A 21,199-nucleotide genomic window follows, 5' to 3' on the forward strand; every position below is an offset into this window, starting at 1 on the left:
AAGGACTGCCAAAAAAGCAGAATCATGAATCTACAGCAAATTTGCACTTTTTAAAGTCCCAGTCGGCAACATTTTGATCATATTCACTGAAACCGACACTATGCTCCAATAGAACAACATAAATCATCCGATTTTAGAAAGAAAACGCGTCTTTACGTACACATAGATCCTGTTGTTTGTTTTACAAAAATCGATGGCACCCGTATCATCATGTCCACTCAGAGCAGGGCTGTGTGAGAGCTGACTGTCAGACACAGTTCATGCACACGCCCTACCCCTGTTACAATATCACAGGCACACGCCTCAAGCTAGGCATACGCTAAATGATGTTAGTATTAGCTAGCTATGAGTAAGTTAGCCAGCCTACCTCCATGTAGCGTGTTCTCCATGCTGTTTATCGATGAGAGAAGACACAGGCGCGTTCAGAGGAATCTGGTGCACGACCACTGATGAGCACTCCTTGGGAGGGAGCTGAGGAGCTCGTTGGTAGAGGGGGAGGGGCGTGAGAGTTGTAAACATTTGAAATTTGACTGAGTCAGCTCGATCTGCCAGACTTGCCGACTGCAGCTTTAATAGAATACTGTCGGACACTGTTTACCATGTCGTAACTCTACTGCCACTTCACTGTCTTTTTCTGACCTCCTCACCATTTGCTCTATTGTAACAGAATACTGCTGGGTACACTTTTCATTTTACTCTCACTTGATTGCTTTTTTTGCCTGTATCTACTCTTACCTTATTTTGTTTCGTTTTTTTACCTTTATTGCAGAGGTTGCAATCTTAATCCTAATCTCATTGTACTTGTACAGAGACAATAAAGATATTGTATTCTAATCTGGGAACTACTGCTCTAAACTAACTTGCTTTAACTTGTTTAGCTTTATATGTGCTTTCTGCACATCAGTCTTCAGTTTTACACTGTGAGAGAATGGAAGCTTGGTCACCTATTCTGCCCCGTAACAATTTAACTCTTGTTCATGTAGGAGTATTAGCTAAATGTCAAAAGCACATACAACGGCTTATCTAAGCCATGGTGTTGTTGACAAGCTTGGCGCAGTCAGCGACCTGGGGCTGAATCTTTTTTCTGTGTATGTTTGTTAAAGTAAACCATTTCCAAGACCGCTCCTCTTTGTGATGAGTGTTTCATATTGACTCGTAGCTGTTGAGTTTTGAGCACCAAAGTTTCTCTCCTGACCTCCGATCTTTCCAGGACAGTGAGGTGTCAGAGGAGCTTTTATGAGCTCTGCTGGCCAACAGAAATACGGAGACATCAGATGAGAGTGAAAATATGAAGCATGGAAAGGAACAGAGCAGACAGTAAGAGAGTGGAGACAGCTTGAGAGAGGATGGCCAAATGACAGAGAATGTAAGAGGGAACAAGGAGTAAGGGAGAAATCCACGGAGATGAGACATGACACAGTGAGAAAAAAGAGAGTTTGAATCCAGTGTTTGCTTTGATTCCTGGCTCTGTCCAAAGTATTTGTCTGTAAATGTGGGAGCTGACGTTCCTTAGAGATCAGCTCTTAACCAGTCAACCTGGCTATTAACCCTCTCTGAGGGCCAGATCCCTTTCACCCTGACCTCTTCCCATCCTGCTTAGCACTATTTTCCTTCGCCCTGTTGCTGCTGAGAGTAATAATAAATAAGGCTCCCTGCACAGCCATCTCCTTTTTCCATTTTGGCTGCCTTACATCTGTTAAGTAAGCGTTGTTGTCTCAGCTTATCTTAAATATACATATTTTTATAGCCAGTGTTCATCTCACTGCCCTTCTTTTGTTATGAAAACCTATCTTTTTTTTCTCCCCCCCATTTTTTGTAAAAGTCTCACTGACCCTCCTGTGTGAATCAACTGCTAATTGACAGCCAGTCATAACAACTCACCTTGCCTGTTCAGCCCCCGCACCCCAACCAACCTTCTTTTCAAAGCATAACCGTGGCACATTCTTAAATTGGCCCCTTGGAAACTCAATATATTTGAGATCAGTAGCAGCTGAATTTGCTCTCTCCTCAATCGGTTTGGCAAAATTGGCGTGAAAACTCCAGATAAAATCACAAAGGTTGGAATTCTATTAGAGAGAAACAAACTTCTTTTCTTCTTCCTTTGACGGAGGCAGCGGGCCCCCACCGTGAACCTTGGGATCGGGTATCGAGTCAGGTGGGGAGGAGTCAGGAGTGCCCTCTCCCTCTGCCTGCAAGGGAATACGGGTCACACACCCATGGGACTAGTAAAAGCAGGGCACACCAGGCCAACTAGCACAGACACATATTTACACACAGCCTTGTAACCCACATTTTTTTCTGAAGAGGTGAAAAGAGGAAACAGTTTTTCCCCCCTCTACACCTGTATAAGCAAGATTCCACCTAGAATAACAGGTGATGGAGAGTATTGGGTTCTCTCTGTAACTTGGATGGTGTAGTAAAAGTGTGTGCACTACAGCATGCATGTGTGTTTGCATGAGTGTACTGTAGTATGTGGATGCAAATGTTTGCATGTGACTATACAAATGTACATTATCTGCAGGTCCTGTGGTTGACTGAAATACTGAGTTCTGCTTTCATTAAACTAAATATTTACCCTCAAATGAAACCCTACAAATTAACACTCAATTTTCTATGGGGGCAGGCACATCTTACACTAAGTTATATGACATACTATGTTATATTGCTGCACTTTGCTCTATACACTACTATATATGATGTTATTCCATGATACAGTATGTTACCATGCTGCATCTTATACTATCTCAGTCCCCTCACTATATAGTAATATACCATATTATACTATGTAATGTTTATATGATTTATTTATTGACTCTTTCACTATATTCTATTACATTAATGAGACCAACACTAAGTACTATTGCTAAACAAAATCATATATCAGCTGATGTGCTCTGTTTACATGGACGTGTTGACTCTGATGCTATTAATCACAACACTGTCACTTTTTCAGCACCACTCACTTTACCATGACGTTTTGCCGATAGTTTTTCCCGGCATCATTTCAGACAGGCGTCCACAGGCAGCTCTGTGTTGCTGGAGTTTCCTTTTTTAAGTCCAATAAACGTTCCTTTTTTTAAAATTGAGACTCATAACATTTATCAACATTGTGTAACTTTTATGATGTAAATTTAGGGAGCAAAAGTAGTATCGGCTCCAAATATCGGCTCAAGAAAACCGGCAGTACGTATCGGTCATCGGCTAAAGCTGATGGGGAAAAAAAATCAGCATGGGCCCTAAAAATTCTATATCGGTCGATCTGTAGTTTCTGGAGCCTGCCAGAGAATGAGATAAAAGACACCAAGAGAATCTAGGGCAGATTAACTGACCCACAGGAGTAATCTTACAGAAAGTCTCTGGGCTCTAAAACCCAATAGAGGCATATAAACCCAAATGTAATCTAGACAATGATAGATATGCACAGATAGGTGCCATGTAGCCACTTGCCACCAACTGCAAAACATAGCTCAGATGTTTTGGATAATGAAGACGTGGGCTAGATTTTATACCTCACCTGTTTCCGTTTGTCTGTTTGGAGCTGCTCCCGTGGTTCAGATGTGCATGACAGAGATGAATGATCACATGCACCTCACACACTCCAACACTTGGAAAAGCCCACTAGCTAAAATCCCTTCGTGATAATGTGTTCATTTGAGTTGCAGTGTTTTGAATTGCTAGTACTCCAGCCAGAACAGAAAGAAGCTCACGTGTGCCGGGATGACTGAGTTTTGCAGTTTAATGTATTACAGGTGTTCCTTCCATGTTAAAGTCTGCTTCTGAATCCCACCAATGCAGCACTAGTGATCAGCTCTTAAACAGCTGAAATCGTTCCCCCTTCCGCAATGTCCTCTTGACTTTGCTTGTCCAATGCAGCCAGTTTCTTCTGAAATCTGCAGGCCCTTTTTGTATTCAGCTGAACTTATTCTTCTGCATTTTAACTTTGGGTCTGCCTTGTCCTCTGGGTCCCCGTTATCGAGCCCCTCCCTGCTAACCCAGATGAGGGGACAGGGGGTCTTGCATCATTCTCCTTTGAGAACCTAACATACAGCACATGAGAGCCTTTGTCTCCCTCAGCCCTGGGAGCACATCCAGAGAGAAATTAAAGGAAGATTACTTCAATCCTCCACTTCTAATTTCAGCTCTGTAAATAGACAGTGAGCCAGGATTGTTCCTGGCTTCACGCTGTTCTTTGAATTTGTACACAATCTTATGCACGTAGTTTCATGTGTGCACATTTGTACATCTGTGTGTGTGTGTGTGTGTGTGTGTGTGTGTGTGTGTGTGTGTGTGTGTGTGTGTGTGTGTGTGTGTGTGTGTGTGTGTGTGTGTGTGTGTGTGTGTGTGTGTGTGTGTGTGTGTGTGTGTGTGTGTGTGCGTGCGTGCGTGCGTGCGTGCGTGCGTGCGTGCGTGCGTGCGTGCGTGCGTGCGTGCGTGCGTGCGTGCGTGCGTGCGTGCGTGCGTGCGTGCGTGCGTGCGTGCGCGCTGGCTCCCCAGCAGTATCGCTCTCAGACCTCAACAGACCACCTGGGGCTCATCTGCCCCCCTCAGACCCAAACATCGCACCCTGTCCTGCTCCAAACAGCCTCATCTCACCTCGGGTCGCCGTTGTTTTCCTGCTGTTGCTGTTTCCCCATGACCATGTTACTAAAGCAGAGAATACAGACATGGCCGCCAGGCAGCATAGGGAGGTGCTTCAGAAGAATACTTTATGACCTAATGAAAGGCATCTTCGCTGCTTTTTGAAGTCACTCAGACGTCTGCTTTCACAAACCACAGAGTCCATGCTCAAGACAATTCAGTTTGAAGTCTCTTTTGTTGTTTGTTTGTTGAAAACATAATGCCAAAGCTAATGATGTTAAGTTGAAAGCTTGGATGAAGGATGTTGAGAGCCAGGCTGAAACCTGATGATTACTCTGCTGCTCTCCTCCGCTGCTCTCTGCTGCACTGACGATGTGATTTGTGGTGCATCGCCACACGTCACTACACCCACTAAATCTAAACAGTGATGAAATGAAAGAAGAATTACATTGAATCAGTGCTCTCACAACTAATTATTCTTATGGACCAAACACACAAATAATAGATATTTAAAGTCAAATAGCAAATACAAATGACACTCTAATGCTCACACATTCTCTACACACTTGGTTTTTACATTTCACTCGCACACAGGATACCTCACAGCAGCTCACCCACGGATAGACACCTCACACCCCCTGTTCCGACGCCACCGTCACCATCAAGCCCACCTCACTCAGGGACTCTTGGCATGTGTAAATAGTGGAGCGTGAATATTAGATTAGAAAATTACCCCCACACAAATCTCAAAACGAAATGGGGACGGTGACAGTTAATGAGAGCCAGTTGTTCTCTACTCCATTCCCATGAAAAGAAAGGGGAGAGGACAAAGGGGAAAAAAAGTCTGATGAAGACTCTGCTGCTATGGAGGCCAGAATCCCAGCAATTAAGGCCGATCCCAGGGTGCCTGTGTCTCTCTTTCACTTTGGTTGAAGTGCGTCTTATAATCTCACCTTTCTCCATATCTGGCCTTCATCTTAACTTAATCATTTACCAAATAAAATGTTAGTCTGGTTGCAGTGTCCCAGGGATGTAAGACAAGGAGTTAATATAGATGTTTTTGTAGTAAATGTACAAAGACCATTCATCCATTTATCAGGTCACATTCACATTCTGCAAGTCCTCCATCTAGCTATAGCCTAACGATAACTTTATCATAAAATATCAATGTTCCTATTTTGTTTATCATATGGCTGATATCTTGTTTATCATTAATGATGGAAGCATTTGGTGATAAAGTCCACGCAGCAGCAGCAGCATCCGCTTTCAGCCAAGAGATTATGTTGGATGAGCAGAGAAAGTCTGTGTATCATTTTTGAATACTTACATCATGACCGTCGAGCCATTTCTCCCCATTGTTTGTTTTCACTAACACACTTGTGGTGTTAATCTAGAAATAGTCTTTTGTCATTTTTGAACACTTTCTTCACTGACTAATAGAACTACATTGCATCCAGCTTAAACAAACAGCCAGTGTTATTGTAGCAATATTGAGTAATTCTTGCATGTCCTCACAATCACCCCTAACCCAAGCACTGGATAGTGGATCTGAATCAGGGTTTAGATTGGTGGATCTGTTGAGAATGACTGAAGCAATGAGTCTCCTGTGCTTTAAGGGTGGTAATCTTTCTTCATTGACAAAGCTTTTGAGCAGAGCATGGTGAGTTTTGCGAGCTCCTTGGAGTTAAGGCCTTGGTCTCAAAATCCCAACATGAAGGCTAAATGTCAGAGCTCTGGATCAGGCCCTCATTCAAACCGAAATTAATCTTTATGCATCCATGTGTCCATGAGGGTCAGGTTTAGATATTAATCATGTTAGCATTACAGTGATGACATAACGTCACGTTTTTGTAATCATAAGAATTGTAGAAGCTACAATATGGCTATGTCCTGATTCCGGCATTGTTGCCCTGTGAAAACAAATAAATGCGTGAGTGTGTGTGCGAGATATCCATATAAAAAGGACCTTAAATCATCAGAGTGGAGCATTTTGGATATCTACAAAATGACCAGGGAGTTGTTAAAGATGAATATCCAGTTTGCAAAGCTCAGGGCATGATAAAACGAACTTACTAGTGAATGTGTTACTGTTTGCTGTCTGAACCGTGTGGGGATATGTAGTAGTTACCTGGATGTAACTCCAGTTCTATGAGGAAGTGCTGAAACCTCTATTTTCACTATAGTAGACTGATAGGTTTTATGTGCAGGACCAAAATAATGCTTGTGTGTCTTTTTCCTTTCATAGTGTCAAATAATAAATTATCTGATTAATAATAATGAAACCATGATATTTCCTCTGAATCATCAAAATATCATCTTGTGACATCTAGTCCAGTTCGGTCAGTGTGACGTGAATTTCATCATCGGTCTCTCTCCGATTACGTGTCAGAATGGGAGTATAATCTGTGCTTTACTTAGGAATGGCAATCCATTTATGGCAAAAAAATTGTAAGCAAACTAATATGTGCAGGGATAGGAGAGAATCACTTTTGAAGTTCAATCGGTTATAAAACAGAGGCTTTGGCTGCCACATCTCCCAGAGCCAGGTTTTTGTTGAGCAGCGCACTGTAGTTCCCCACATGGACTACATTAACTCAACCTTTTCAAAATTTTTCTTTTCATTCTCCAGCCTTTATCATTTTGCATCTTTGTTTTTGAGCCAGGGCTTTCCAAGTCATAAAGCAGCTGAAAACATCTCTGTAATCACATTTTCTTGTCTGTTCATCTTTACTTTGTTTTTTCACTTAGGTGTTTTACAGGCGTTCCTCTATTTATACCAGACATGTCATACTCAGTCCTCACCTCTCCCCACTTCTCCTCCAGTAGGTCTTTCCGCATGGAAAGTGTTCCAACTGACCCAGAGCTTTAGGAATGTCAACATGCATAAATTATTACTGTAATAGGGATGTTTGCCTTCCCCAAAGTATGTCACATGGCATCAGGGGAACAAGAGAGTGTCTGACACGGTAAGCAAAATATTCTCACATTGTTATTTCTCTAATTCTGTCCAAAACACAGATTGAGGGACCAAGGATAGATGCTTGGGGGCCCGGACTGTGGGAAGAGAGAATGAAAAGGATATTGTCTCTCATGCTGTTAAATCTTGGAGGAGTAAACCCACCCACCAGCATTACTGGGTGGAGGGAGCTTGTTAAAATGGCCCCACTCGGCGCCCTGAGCTTTGGAGCACTGTGTTTAAAATACAGTTGACAGTCACTCTGAAGCACTCAGCATCCATTTGCAAGCTCCGGGGTCGCAACCTTCCATTGCTTCTTTGTTGTGGTTCAGTTGAAGTGCATAGCAGGTTGCCTTTGTTATTGAAACAAAGTTGAATGTATTAAATGACTGCCTTTGATGCCCTTTTTTGCTTGTTATGGCGTACAAAGAGCGGTGACTTCATATTATAAATGTCTTCCCCTCTCTGTTTTCCTTCAGTAAATGAGAGAATGAGTCGCCGCCTTTATGGCATTTGGTTAAGTATTATTGTTATTATTTTTGATTAAGATGAGGTATTGCTACATTGAGGTTTTCTTCCATTAGTACAAAAGGACAGAGGCCAGCTATCAGCTTTATGGTTCTGGTAAACAATAGCAGGTTAGCACAGCAGAGGCCTAAACCGTAAACTCTGAAGGAGTCAAGATATAGTAGAAGTTCATTTCCATGTATGTCCTGCAAGCAAGTAGCTCAACTGAATAGTTCTGTCACAAAGATTTAGTATTATGACTTCCATATTTTTAATGGGAATTCTACTGTAGTTAAAAGAGAACAAGGGAAACTGAAACTTGAAATGCTTGGAAGGCAGCTCAGTTCCTAAGCTGATCTCACCTGACGACTACTGTATGACTACTGAAACCACCTGCCACTGGTTTCATTTAGCTTGGGACATGCTCCTAATTGCAGGTTGTTTTTATAGTCACCATAACTGTCATATGTGATAAAATTAACAAACAAACATAGATATTGCCATGATTGGAAAACCTGAAGAGGTGACAGCTAGTAATATAAACACAATACATGATAAAACTGTAATCTGGCCCTCTGTGACTACTGCCCTCATACAGTTCTTCAAGTGCTGTGATTCTCTAATGATGTCAGGTTGTTGGCCTATTTAATTATATATTTATACACTTATATATTTTATTATACACTAATGTTCAAGTTCTTTTTATACTGCTGCCTTCACTTTCTCCCACAATTAGCACTGTTGTCACTTACTAGTGATGACTATTCTATTCTCAGGTACTTGATTACTGTATTTCAGTAACAGACATGGAACCATTTAGAATCGATGCCCTGTCATCATAATTGTTCTGTGGTCCTGTCGTGTTTTTAGGTGCATTTTCTTCTCTCTCATGCAGTCCATTCAATAGTCTCCACACATACAGACTAGTAGCAGAATTTCATAACATATTATTTTTGCCCATCTTTTGTGGCATCCTTAAAATATAGTGAATATGTGCCTTTTTCAATTTGGTTCCTTTTTGGGTGCCTTTCATATCCCTGAAGTAAACTTGGGAACTCTTGAAGCTTTTATTATATAATCCAGACTTCAGTGAGGATATGTGGCTGTTAAATGGACCACTTTGAAAGGAATAAAAGTCACCTTTGTTACTTTGACTTTATTTATTACATACTTTCCTGTCGACTTCCATGGACTTCTCTACCATCTTAAAATATCCACATATTAATGTTCCCTGATCTCTGAACCTGAATTGCAACCTACTTTTCATTCATCTGGAAACAATCAACTGCATATGTGGTATTCAGATGTAAAAGTGATGTTGTCATATTCGACTAGCCGGCCAACACTGTAAACGGGTGGCATTTGGATGATGTGACATTTGCTTCCGCATATTAGCCTTCCTCTAGCCGAGCTGTTCTGAGTTACACTGACAGAAACAGGGGTCAGAAGTCGTACAGATGCACTCAGATATGATTGGCACTTGGGAGACTCATGGCTTCACACTTTGGGGATTATCCTCCATTTTCCAGAATGTTCTGCCTTGAGACTCTGAGGGGATGACCTCATGTTTTGGGGGGGTGTTGTAGTTGCATGGTCATCAACTAAGTTCAGAAAAAGATTGCAGTGGGATCTGGAAACAGTGCTTCAGTGCAGCCATTATATAATATAATACAAAGTAATGGTTGGAAAGGGGGATTTCAGCTGGGACTCGGCCTGTAGCTAAAGTGCATGTTTGTATTCAGAATTTATTGCCCTCTGTCAATGAATAAATTGGTGAAAGGTTGAAGCATATAGACTATGGAACCATAGGTTTATGTTTTCTATGTATGCCTGAGAGTTAGCACAATATGGATAATATAACTGAGCCCAGAAACACAGGAAGGAATTCAGATCTGTTTCAAAAGTATAGCTGAGATCAGACCCTGGGAAAGCAACTGACTTCATGTGTGTTTATGTGTATGTTTGTGAATGCACTGATTGCATGCATTGATTCAAACTATATGAGCAACTGTGCGCTGCGGTATGTTTTCTCATTGTCTCTTCCTCTACGCCCCCAATTGTGTTCCCCATTATCCGTTATTCCACTTGTAAGCACATCTAAATATAGACCAAGAATTTGCTTAGGGGGCACTCTCTTAGTAGTGGTGGTTAAAGAGAAGACGGGGTATTTGCTGTAATTGTAAATGCATGTGTACAGCCTAAGCTTGGGAAGAGAAACAGAGAAGCGTAAAGAATATCTGGCAGTTTCTCCTGGCGCTTGCTCTTTTCCAGCTGCTCTGCAGCTTATTTGTCCCTTCCAACGCAAAACGCTCCATGGAGTGGACATTTTGCTTTTGCTGAATACCTTTTCAAATACCTCCTTACCTCAATACAAGTTTCACCCACTTAACACAACACATATGGAGACAAGTCCAGGCCCTTCTCTGCCTTCTCTCCCCTCCCTGCTTGGAAAATCTTACATTTCTTCTAGAAAAGAAGTGCACACATCCTGTCCTCATTAGGCCAGCGAAGGGGAGGGATCTGGCAGGGTCGATCCTATAGAAGACATGAGCCTGGACGAACAGAACAGAACAGGCGGGCAGGCATGCTGCGGCATTTTATGGCTCTTGTTCTTAGCCTTTGATGACACTGTTTAGAATAGGAAATATCTAATAAGTCAAGTATTCTGTCTAATGTGCTGCCAGTGGGTTTAGTATTTGCCTGGAGGTCTTGAAACACTATCTCCGCCACAGCAATAATATACATTTAAAATTCTCATGGAGTGAGTGGGAGGGAGCGATGTATAGAGAGAGGGGGGGCAGCTGAGAGTACATGCTGTAATAGTAACCATGTGCACGTTGGAGCACAGGAGGGTGGGATCGGATGGGACATACCTTGGGTCTTTTGAAAACTCTCCTCTCCGATCTCTCCTCTCTTCAATTTGTCACAATGATCTTTCAAAAGACAGCAGTAGCTAATTGAAACTGACATTGTGTCTATTAACATGAATGTTAAACGTGGGGGAAAGGCTTCAGTAATGGGGTAGCAGTGTTGGACATGTTATTGGAAATGATGATGATAAATAGGCCAAAATCTCTTCATGAAGCACCTGACAAACCTTCAGCTATAAGATGAGTGTTTCATTGATATAATGCAGTGCTTGAAAAAAACGAAACAGCCTTACATGTGTGCATGTGCCCTTGGCCTTTGCTTTTCTATGTTTTGACTTTCTGGCAGTCTCTGTATGAGAGAAAAGGGAGTGCTTATGTCGGGTTGGTTTGAAGTGTTTTTCATCAGCATCTACAAAATATATTCCACGTCCATTTTTGAGTAGTAAATGCTTCTGTTTATTCCAGCTTTGTCTATCCACACGTGTCAGTCCCATATAAACATATCCAGTGATTTATCATTTGATAGGTAGCGTTTAGTTTTATGTGTTTATCTCTTTCCTGTCCTCAGGGAGCCAGTAGCGGCTTCTTTATAGTCTAGAAGATGGCATTCTTTGGTAGCAGAATAAAGATGCCTTTTTTCATTGTCGCCTGAAACCCAGCAACCTCCTCACATTGATTTATATCATCTGTCACTGAAAGCTTTTTATTGCCACAACGGCTGGAACCCTCCCGTAATCCGTTAGTTGGAGCCAAGCATAAAATCTCGGCTGCTTTAGACACAATACCACAGTCACTGCACAAAACGATTCGATTTGCCGGGGTGAGGCCCTTTTTAAAAGACATTCCCAATATTGCAAGAAGTGCAAAATGATTTTAAGGCCGCAGAAAAAGTCTCTAGTCGCATGTCTTTAATATCTCTGTGGCTATACGATGCTCGCCTTCTTTGGTCAATTTGTCTATGGTTTCAATCAAGCAAGTAATTTGGTTTGTGTCCTCTTGTAAAGTCAGGATCCAAAAAAGAAACAAACTCTCATCCATTTGTATTTGATGCTCTGATCTATCTCTGGGATTCTACCACAGCATCTTGGTTTGGTTTGACATAATGCAGTTTGTTTTAATGCATATTGAATCCTCATGTCCGTCACATTTATCAAGCTGTTGCACATGTTTAGAGGTGCTTGTGGAGTTAAGCAGGTAGTGTGTGTGGTGGGGGGTATTGCATGACATTTTCTTCAGTTTCTACCTTGGGAAAATGTCTTTTACTGAGGCCATTTAATAACTGCTGTTTGAGGGGGTGCCTTACATCATGTTCTCTGTTCAGCTATCATGTTGGTAGTTGGTTAAAGTTGTCTATAAAAAAAAAAAAACATGTGCAAACTGCATTAGCCATTGGACTACTGTGCAAACATTAGGTGTTAGTTACACATAGTTACTTTCTTTTTCAATTTAACAGCTGTTCTTGAAAAAGCATTGCTGTTCTTGAAAAAGCACCACTTGCTCATGATAATCACTTTTTTCACAGTGAAGCCCCAGACATCTCCAAACTCAGCATCAGTGTAAACATAGCCTTCCCTCTCTCTGTTTGTGTTTGCAGGAGCGTCGGTACGAGCAAAAGCGTGGCAGTCGAGACCCTGCAGCAGGTGTTGAGTCTTCATCGCATCACAGCGGGACTGGGCAGGACAGCGGCTTCGGCAGCGACAGCGCTCGCATTCGCATCGTCCAAATAGAGCAGCAGAGTGGGGCCAGCCACCACTGCATCGCTAGGCCCTCCCACAAGTCCACCATCACCAAGAACCTCAGCTTCATCCCTTTTGACATCTTTCTCACAGCTAGTAGGCTGTCTGTCATGACATATGCTTGCTCCAGTCCCCCAAAGGGTCTTCCCTCATGGTCAGACACCCCCAGCACCCCAGAGAAGAAGGAGCCTGGGGATACGGTAATAAAAAACCTGTGACATGGAAGCTCTCTCATGAGTCACTTCCTGGATTTGTCTATGTGTGCATAATTACATAATATGTTTTTTATATGATGATTGTAGTGGTGTATACATTAAGAGGAATAATATTACACAGTTTTCTAATCAACTTAAAATTAATAATTACTAAATGTGGTTTAAAATTCCATATTCATATAACTTAATTTAATCCAACATAATGATATGTTTTAAACCTAGACTGTATTGTTCATCTACCTCTGAGGAGAAGTGAGGGCCAAAGGCTAGCTGTCACTCAAGAGACCACGCCCCTAATTATTCATAAACTTTAACCTCAAATAAAATAAAAACTAGGCTGGTAAACAAAAACCCTCAATGTTGTTGCTTCAACCATGGAGATGACCTAAACATGGAGACTAGTATAGTTGGTTGTACGAGGTCTTAAGTGGGTTTAATTATGCTGTGAAATCGGCCTGCTTAACATCAACGAGAAACTGCTCTATTATGAAACCTGCTCCTAGTGAACATTCAGAGAACTGCAGTTTTTGGCACTTCTGTATTGGATCAATCAGGAAGTCTCTGTGGTGGGGGCTTGGTTTTATACTGTAACATTGAATTGTACAGTACAGTTAGTCACTGTGAAATTCCATTCTGTCTGTCACTGTCCATCTAGCTGACTGAAGACTTTAAATGTACATGTCTGATGTATATTAAAAAGCTCTTTACACTTAGTCTGGGGTAATGTGATCCTGGCTGAGTTGTAAGTGAAAGACTTCTGGGCACCAGCTCAACACTGTCCTGCACAACATAGAAAAGCAAACACATTAGATGTCACAGGCATTAAAACTCTGAAGTTCTTATTCCTGGTAATAATAATGTCTATTTGGTCACATCTACACCAGTGGCGGCTGCTGGTCTTTCAAGGAGGGGAAGCTCATTTTCCCGGCCTGCATCATAAATGTGTTTGTTTATTTCTATGTAAATTCTACCCTTCGTTCCTTTTCAAGAAAATGATCTGTGACCTTGTCGTACCAACTAAGCGTCTTTTCCAGGGACTTGACCAGTGTCCTCTCAATGGCCAGCAGAGCTAGGCTACTTAAACTGCCTTGGCCCAGCTGGAGCTGCTGCGCCAGGCTACTGTGAAGTGTGACCACCTGTGAGTGATCGTGACGGGGGGAGAAGCTCCGCAGCTGCTGCTGCTTGTTAGGGAAAGAAACTGCAGAATGACAGAACAGAGTCGCCAAACACAACGCTAGTTGTTTTTAACAAAGACAAAGTCTCTGGGGATCGGTAAAGTCTCCGGATCAGTTCAGAACAACAGAATGCAAAAAACTTGGAAAATGCTCCGATGGATGTTTATTCTTCAAGATCGCTGATTCGGTCATTTAGCTGTCAATCAAAAAAGGATTCCGCCTCAGGCAGCTCATCCAATCACCATGCAGAAGCCGAGCGTCCGGGCCAGCCCACTGTCCCAAAGACGCTGAGCGTCCAATCGGCGGGACAAAGCCCAGCATTTATCCAATGAGCGTCTAGTTTGGCTGCAGTGGAACAATCTGCTCTATGCTTCCCCATTGAAGTCAGTAGAAGCTGAGCGTCCGACTGTGTAAAGAGCTGTGGAGCTGTGGGGATGAATGAGAAGGAAGTTGCTCCGGTTACCTGTGATAAGTAGCTGATTCTGAACTAAAGATGAAAGCTTTCTAGCATGTATTTAGTCAATGAAATATACACACAGCAGTACATATTTCACCACTTTTTTTCTTTATTTTGGTGACATTTTAGGGGAAGTTGAGCTTCCCTTGCAGTCTTAGATCATTCGCCACTGATTTACACTGAGTGCCCATTTTGTTTGGTACAGCATGTTATTGTGAACAGCCAGTTCATCCAAACAGTGGATGTATATGGATAGGATCAACACGATCTGTGTAAACCGCACCATGCTGGACCAAAACATTAATAATGTTCACAGCATCTTATTGAATCAATGCCTCATATAATTGCACTTCATTTTGTGGAAAATGAGGCTTGACACAGTACTTTCTACATCTACTTTAGGGGGGAAAGAGTGCCCTCAACCAGCCTGAAATCCTGCCTGAGTCTCCTCCAGTCTCTACCACCCCCACTCCAGACCCTGCTCCAGCTGCCCAGGGTTCCCTTGCTGGCCTAACCGCTGAGGACATCCTCAACAGCAACAACTCCCAGCCGGCCTCCCCACTGCTGAAAGGCAGCCTGCTATCCCTCAGTGGCCTGCCAACTCCCAGCCGCTCGTCAGCCCGCCAAGCGCTGGGTGTGACCATTGTGAGGCAGCCGGGGAGGAGAGGGGCTGGGGACCAGGTGCTGGAACCCCTCCTCTACATCCAGGTGATGCAACCCTCTGCGCTGCTCAGCTGTCACCACCGCAAGCAGAGGATGGAGCTTTCTGTGTTTGACGTGGCCTTAAGAGGAGTAGCTTCTGACTACAAGTGCCTCGGTAAGCAAGATCAGGAGAAGAGAATGGCAAAGTTCTTGTCGAGAAGAGGCACTAAAGGGATCTTGTTAGAGTTAATGCTGGGGTTTGGATGTTCTCATTAAGATATAGACCATATTTAAAGTACAGGAAATGCAACTTTTCTAGCAACCCATTATACCCACATAAAATCTTTTCTTGTTAAATATGTTGACACCATATCTTTGTCTTCCCTGTTTTCTTCCTTTCTCCATGCCCCATTTATCCTCTCTTCATCTTTCATCCAGACACAGGAAAGACTCTGCCAGAGTCTCTGGACTACAATGTGTTTTGGCTGCAGACAGTAGCAGGAGAGGTAGACAGTAAAACGGGCATCCCTCCCCCTCTGCTCCGCCTCCAGATCAAAGATTTCCTCAATGGCCCGGGTAAGGATCACGCACACACCAACACATTGTTCAACACATGCAACTTCTGTCTACTCACGCTAACATGCTCGTTTACTATTTTAAGCCATCCGTTTCACATTTAATCCCATTTGAAGGAAATGTCCTCTGCTGTGAAGCAGCAAGAAGAGCACACACATGCACACTGATCAAACACATCCCAGAGGCAAACATAAAGGTCGTCTTTTCTGCTGTGTGTTCAGATGATGAGCAGTCTAAATTGTGATGTGTGGATGCGTATTGTGGATGTTTTCTACAGATGCCACTGATATTGTTAATACTCTGAACAGCAGACTACAAGCTCCTGTGGATTTTCGTGTGTGTGAATTTGCCTTTCACAGGGTTTGGTTGTCTATTTTTAGACTGATATGATATCCATATGAGCAGCTTTAAGCTAAGGTTGTTGACCTAAGGGTGTGGCTGACATCCTATCCAAATTGTACAGCAATGAATTCAAGTGTGAGTGGGCTTTCGAGTGTATGAGTGTTTGCAACCTTGTTATCCCTATGAGGGTTTCATAGAGAGTGTGAGTAGGCGCAGGACATCCTTCAGAGTTCAGCTCCCTGAACCCAGTAGGCCAGATGCTGCAAATGCATACACACACACACACACACAACTACAGACATACTTTGACATATACTTTGTCTTTCTTCCACACTCATACAACCATGCACACATACTGTGCACGTTTACCAAAAGGATCTCCTTGAACTGCTAAACTGTAGGTGTTATTGATGATGATTCAGGGAAGTGTATAGCCCCCTCGCCCACACCCATCCCTTCCTGCTGTTAGTGGAAAGCCCTGAGCTTCTCTGTCCACCTGGAATCACACAACACAATGCAGCTCTCTGTATACCACTGCAATCACACAATACAGCCGCACACCACCAATGTCCATCTACCCCTCTGCTCATTCCAGATGGCGCCAGCAGTCAAATTACAGCATGCATGACCTTTCCATGAGGCATGAATTACATCAGAATTTCAGTCAGTCAGTTTTGTGCTTATATGGTAAATATGATTCCTCTCTGATGGGGATTTACTGTATACAGGAGAGGCAGGTTCATGAAGTGAGCAAAGAGAACCTGTTCAGCAACTTAGTATAGCCACATAGTACGGCTTCACTTGCTCTTTTTTTGGTTTTCATCCATTAGCAAAAGCTGTGGATAGTACCTGGTGCTGTTTTTTAGAAGTGAGCTGAGCTGAGTTAAGTGTGTGTTGCAAGACTCCACTCATGTCTGTGCAGGAGACCAGAGAAAAAAAATTCTAAAGTGAAAGAACAAACTTTTGGGATGTTGCTCCTTCATAATAAAAGGTTTTGAATTACCAAACAACAAGGGGGGTTTATTGTGAAGAATTTATAGGAAATTATTTAATGAATGTAATGTGATGATGCATTTTAGAGCTGCTCCTCCTACTCTATGGCTTCTGAATAACAACAGCAGACATTGCAACATAAGAACAGGAATGTCTGTAAGTAATACCTTACATATCCAAATAATATGGGTACATTTCACGAAAAACAAAATATAAAGTTGTTGTCCGGCGGTGCGAGTGGTACAGAGGTCCTTTTTGCCAGGCAACCGCAGGGCCCAGAGCTCTGTGCAGATGGTTATGACATTAGAAATGCTTTCAGAATACTAATATCTGAAAAATACAAAAACGGCAACAGAGCTGTGCCACACCACTGGTCCACACCACTGAAGACACACCTTCAAGCGGTTGCAATGGAAAGTCAAACTCCTGCTGTGCTGATGTGCAGTGTCAAGTCACGGCAATAATGAGTACTGTACTGACCTTTGATCTCCCGTTGGAGCAGAGCATAAAGAAGAACAGCAGTAGATGCAGTATTGTTTCCAAAGGTTACATAAATATTTAAATGGTTTTAGGTTTACTTGGTATATTTATGTATTTGAAGTTGCATAATGTCCAGTGTTGATTTTACAACTTTATTACCAGGATGTTTCACTGAACAGGGCCACTGCCTGTCATATCTCTACTACATTATGCTGTGATTCCATCTGATTCTAGTGTTTAGCTGAAGCGCAGATGTCGACATTGTGCAATTACAGTCAGGTGTTTCCCTTGAACTAGTAAAGAGCAGAGCTATCCTTGTCTCCAAAGGATAACTTCAGTCATAATCACTCACATTCATTCAGCCTACACGCATGCACGCACGCGCACACACACACACACACACACACACACACACACACACACACACACACACACACACACACACACACACACACACACACACACGTATAAATAACACTCTCCAAAATGACTCAGACAGGATCCAGGCTTAGTGTGAGGTTGCCCCAGGTCAGGCTGTGCTGGAAATATCTAGAATTGACCACACATGCTACTGGTTCCCATCTTTACCCCCTCACCCACACAGTCTCTCACACACACAGTCACACACACACACACACACACATACACACACACACACACACACACACACACACACACACACACACACACACACACACACACACACACACACACACACAAATACACACAGTTTCAACTGTGAGTTGTTTGGTTAGATGACTCTCTGGTGGAGATGATTATCCTCCACAGGGATGGGGAAGCAAAGGAAGAAGTTACAAAGAAGAATCAGTTGGCTGATGCTGACTTAATCCCTGTTGTTTAGGCAGTCCATAGAGATGGAGTGTGAAAGGTTTGTCAGTCTGAAATGAAGCTGCAGCATCATTCGGAAGTAGGTTCAGTAAATGTCTTGACCTGATGAGTGGTGTTTTAATGCCTCTACTCAGTCAAGTCTAATTGTTTGGATACACCTTATTTGAATATGAAACAAAAAAGAAGTGCAAGGAAGAATAGAAGAAGGAGTGATGAAGACAGGATTAGGAAGGAAAAATCTGCTGGTGTTTTCACAGATGGTTTATTTGCATGTGCAAGTCTTTGTGTGTGTGTGTGTGTGTGTGTGTGTGTGTGTGTGTGTGTGTGTGTGTGTGTGTGTGTGTGTGTGTGTGTGTGTGTGTGTGTGTGTGTGTGTGTGTGTGTGTGTGTGTGTGTGTGTGTGTGTGTGTGTGTGTGTGTGTGTGTGTGTGTGTGTGTGTGTGTGTGTGTGTGTGTGCATGTGGCGGCTCTCCTTTGATTCGACAATGCTTCACATTTGAGAGCGGCGAGGCCGTGTCTTGCTGTGTGTTTACAGCAATATGCTCGCAATTTCAGCAGCATTTATTCTGCAAGACCAATCAAAGCTGCCCTCCCAAGGATGCTGAGTGGGAAACACTTGTAACATGTGTACTTTAAACTGGATGGTGTTTCAGCACTGACCCCCTCGGCAGCCGCTCATCACACCGCACACACACACACAAACACACACACACATACACACACACATATATACAAACACTATTAGATACATACAGGAAGCTGCATTTGTAAACCAGGAGGATTCGAGGCTTGACCAGTGAAAAAACATACATGAAAAAGGTCAGGATGGGTTTGTTCTTTTCAGCATGAGCAGGGTTCAGTGATTGACTGGTGAATGCAGAACACACACTTTCCTTCTCTCCCTCTCTCATCTTTCCTCCTCACTTCCAGTCTTTGAGAGGGTCAGTGAGCGAGTCCAGAGATGTAACTGCTACCACTTGGGGACGAGAGAAGCAACAGGTGATAGATTAGCTAGAACAAATTGGAATCATTACTCTCCCATGTCCCTGGTTCCCATCAAGCTATGGGTTTGTAGAAATGTTGTCAGTTACTGTACACAAGCCTGTGCCCCTCCGAACCGTCCAGAACCACTCTAATTTGAGTCAGATGGTATCTGAGGCGCATGTCACTGGCCTTACTACATTTTTTCATGACAGTGGGATTCTACAGATACCCCCCACCCCCCTCCCTCCCAAAAAAGAAATGATTGGCCCTTCCAAACACAGACAGACACACATACCCTTCACATACAGACCCTGTGTAATTGGACACATTGCCACCTGTGTCAGACACAAGCTTTCTGATGTCAAGAGTCAAGCGTAAAAGTCAGCCAGAAAAATCAAAGGTAGGGTGGGAATGAAAACAATGTCTGTGGTGGTTGCACACACACATATGCCCAACACCAGGTTCAAAGTGGGGACGGCGTCTTGCATGACCTTGCCAGAAAGGCACAGTAACTTGGGAAATAAGCATATTTGATCTGCCCCACCGCTTTGCAGAGATATATATATATGTGTGTGTGTGTGTGTGTGCGCGCGCGTGCGTGCGTGCGTGCGCATGCCTCTGTCAGGCCTTGATCTTCCACTTTCTCCAGCGCTAATAGAGGCTGACACCTGAGAAGGGCCAGTCTATGATTCCCCCCAGCCTGTTCACATTAAGTCCTGTTCTTTAAAGGTATGTGAACACCAACAGCACCTCTCAACCTCTAGGCTTGATGCCTGCTCCTTGCACAGGCCTTCCACTGACAGTCTCTAGCTTAAAATAGCCAGTAGTCTTACGGCTGAAGCCAATGTGTTCCCAATAAAAGCACTCATATGTGTGAGAGTGCCACTGCTGGAAAAGCCCTCTTTTGACTCCCCCTGCGTGGCGATGAAAGTGCCACCAATTTTTTAATAATTTCCTCCCTTTAATTAAAACAATCTCTGCAGGCTTTCCTTGCCCGCCTAAAGCATAACAGGCACATCTGAAAGAAGCTTTTCATTTCTTCACTTTACAGTTTTAAAGAGGTGCAGCATTGTATATGGGTCTTTATCATAGCGCTACATTACATCTTAATCCATAAACATAGGATTTTTCAGCTTAGTCTGTAAAATGTATAAGTCTGTCATGGCTTGTAAATAGTTTTTTTTTTTGTTGTGAGGTCAGTTTCCTCCTTTTATGCTGTCTTTGCCTGGACAGTGAAACCATATGGGACACCACTGTAAAGGCAGCAGTGCACATACAGCTCCAGAGACAGATTAAAAATAGTTTTGCAGATGAAACAAATCTTTTTGAAGGAGGTAATTATTAAAATTATTATTATTATTATATCGTTAGTTGCAAGTAATATTATTGCTGCATCGTCTAAAAACTATGTGGTAGTTCAGTTCATATGTCCAGAGGAAATCCTGACTTAGTGTTGCTTTGGTTCATCCAAATATGTATAACAGCTATATATGATGTCTATATGTGACTCTGCACGCAATCGCATGTATGTTTGTTGAGACAGTGGGAAAGATGTGGCAATGATGATTCCAGACCACCAAAAGCACACTGTACTTCAGGCGTTTTACTCATGATGCCCCATACTAAGTATTATAGCAAGCTGCATCCAAAACGCTCAGGCCAGGTGAGTTTCTAAATAAACAGGTAATAAATCAGTCAAACCAGAACTGACTGGGTATCAGGGGTAGGATGGGTTTATCAAAGTGGAGGAAGAGAGGCACCACTGGATGGAGGACAATCAATAATGAGGACCAGGTCTCCCTGTGCAGAGAGCCAGGCAAGGCCCGGCTCTGGCCCTGA

The 21,199-nt window shown here is 42.9% G+C and overlaps 1 protein-coding gene across 3 annotated transcripts in view; it reads left to right on the forward strand.

The window, feature by feature from the left end:
- vps13b (vacuolar protein sorting 13 homolog B) overlaps nucleotides 1–21,199 on the forward strand; it is a 387,717-nt gene that overhangs the window by 263,173 nt on the left and 103,345 nt on the right. For all 3 annotated transcript variants that reach the window (XM_083918688.1, XM_083918687.1, XM_083918689.1), the window contains exons 35-37: nucleotides 12,506–12,847; nucleotides 14,897–15,311; nucleotides 15,575–15,712. In XM_083918688.1, coding sequence (XP_083774814.1) covers nucleotides 12,506–12,847; nucleotides 14,897–15,311; nucleotides 15,575–15,712 — 895 coding nt within the window. The remainder of the gene's footprint in view (nucleotides 1–12,505; nucleotides 12,848–14,896; nucleotides 15,312–15,574; nucleotides 15,713–21,199) is intronic.

Source organism: Echiichthys vipera (assembly GCF_963691815.1).
Source record: "Echiichthys vipera genome assembly, chromosome: 8".
In the NCBI taxonomy this organism is placed as follows: Eukaryota; Metazoa; Chordata; class Actinopteri; order Perciformes; family Trachinidae; genus Echiichthys; species Echiichthys vipera.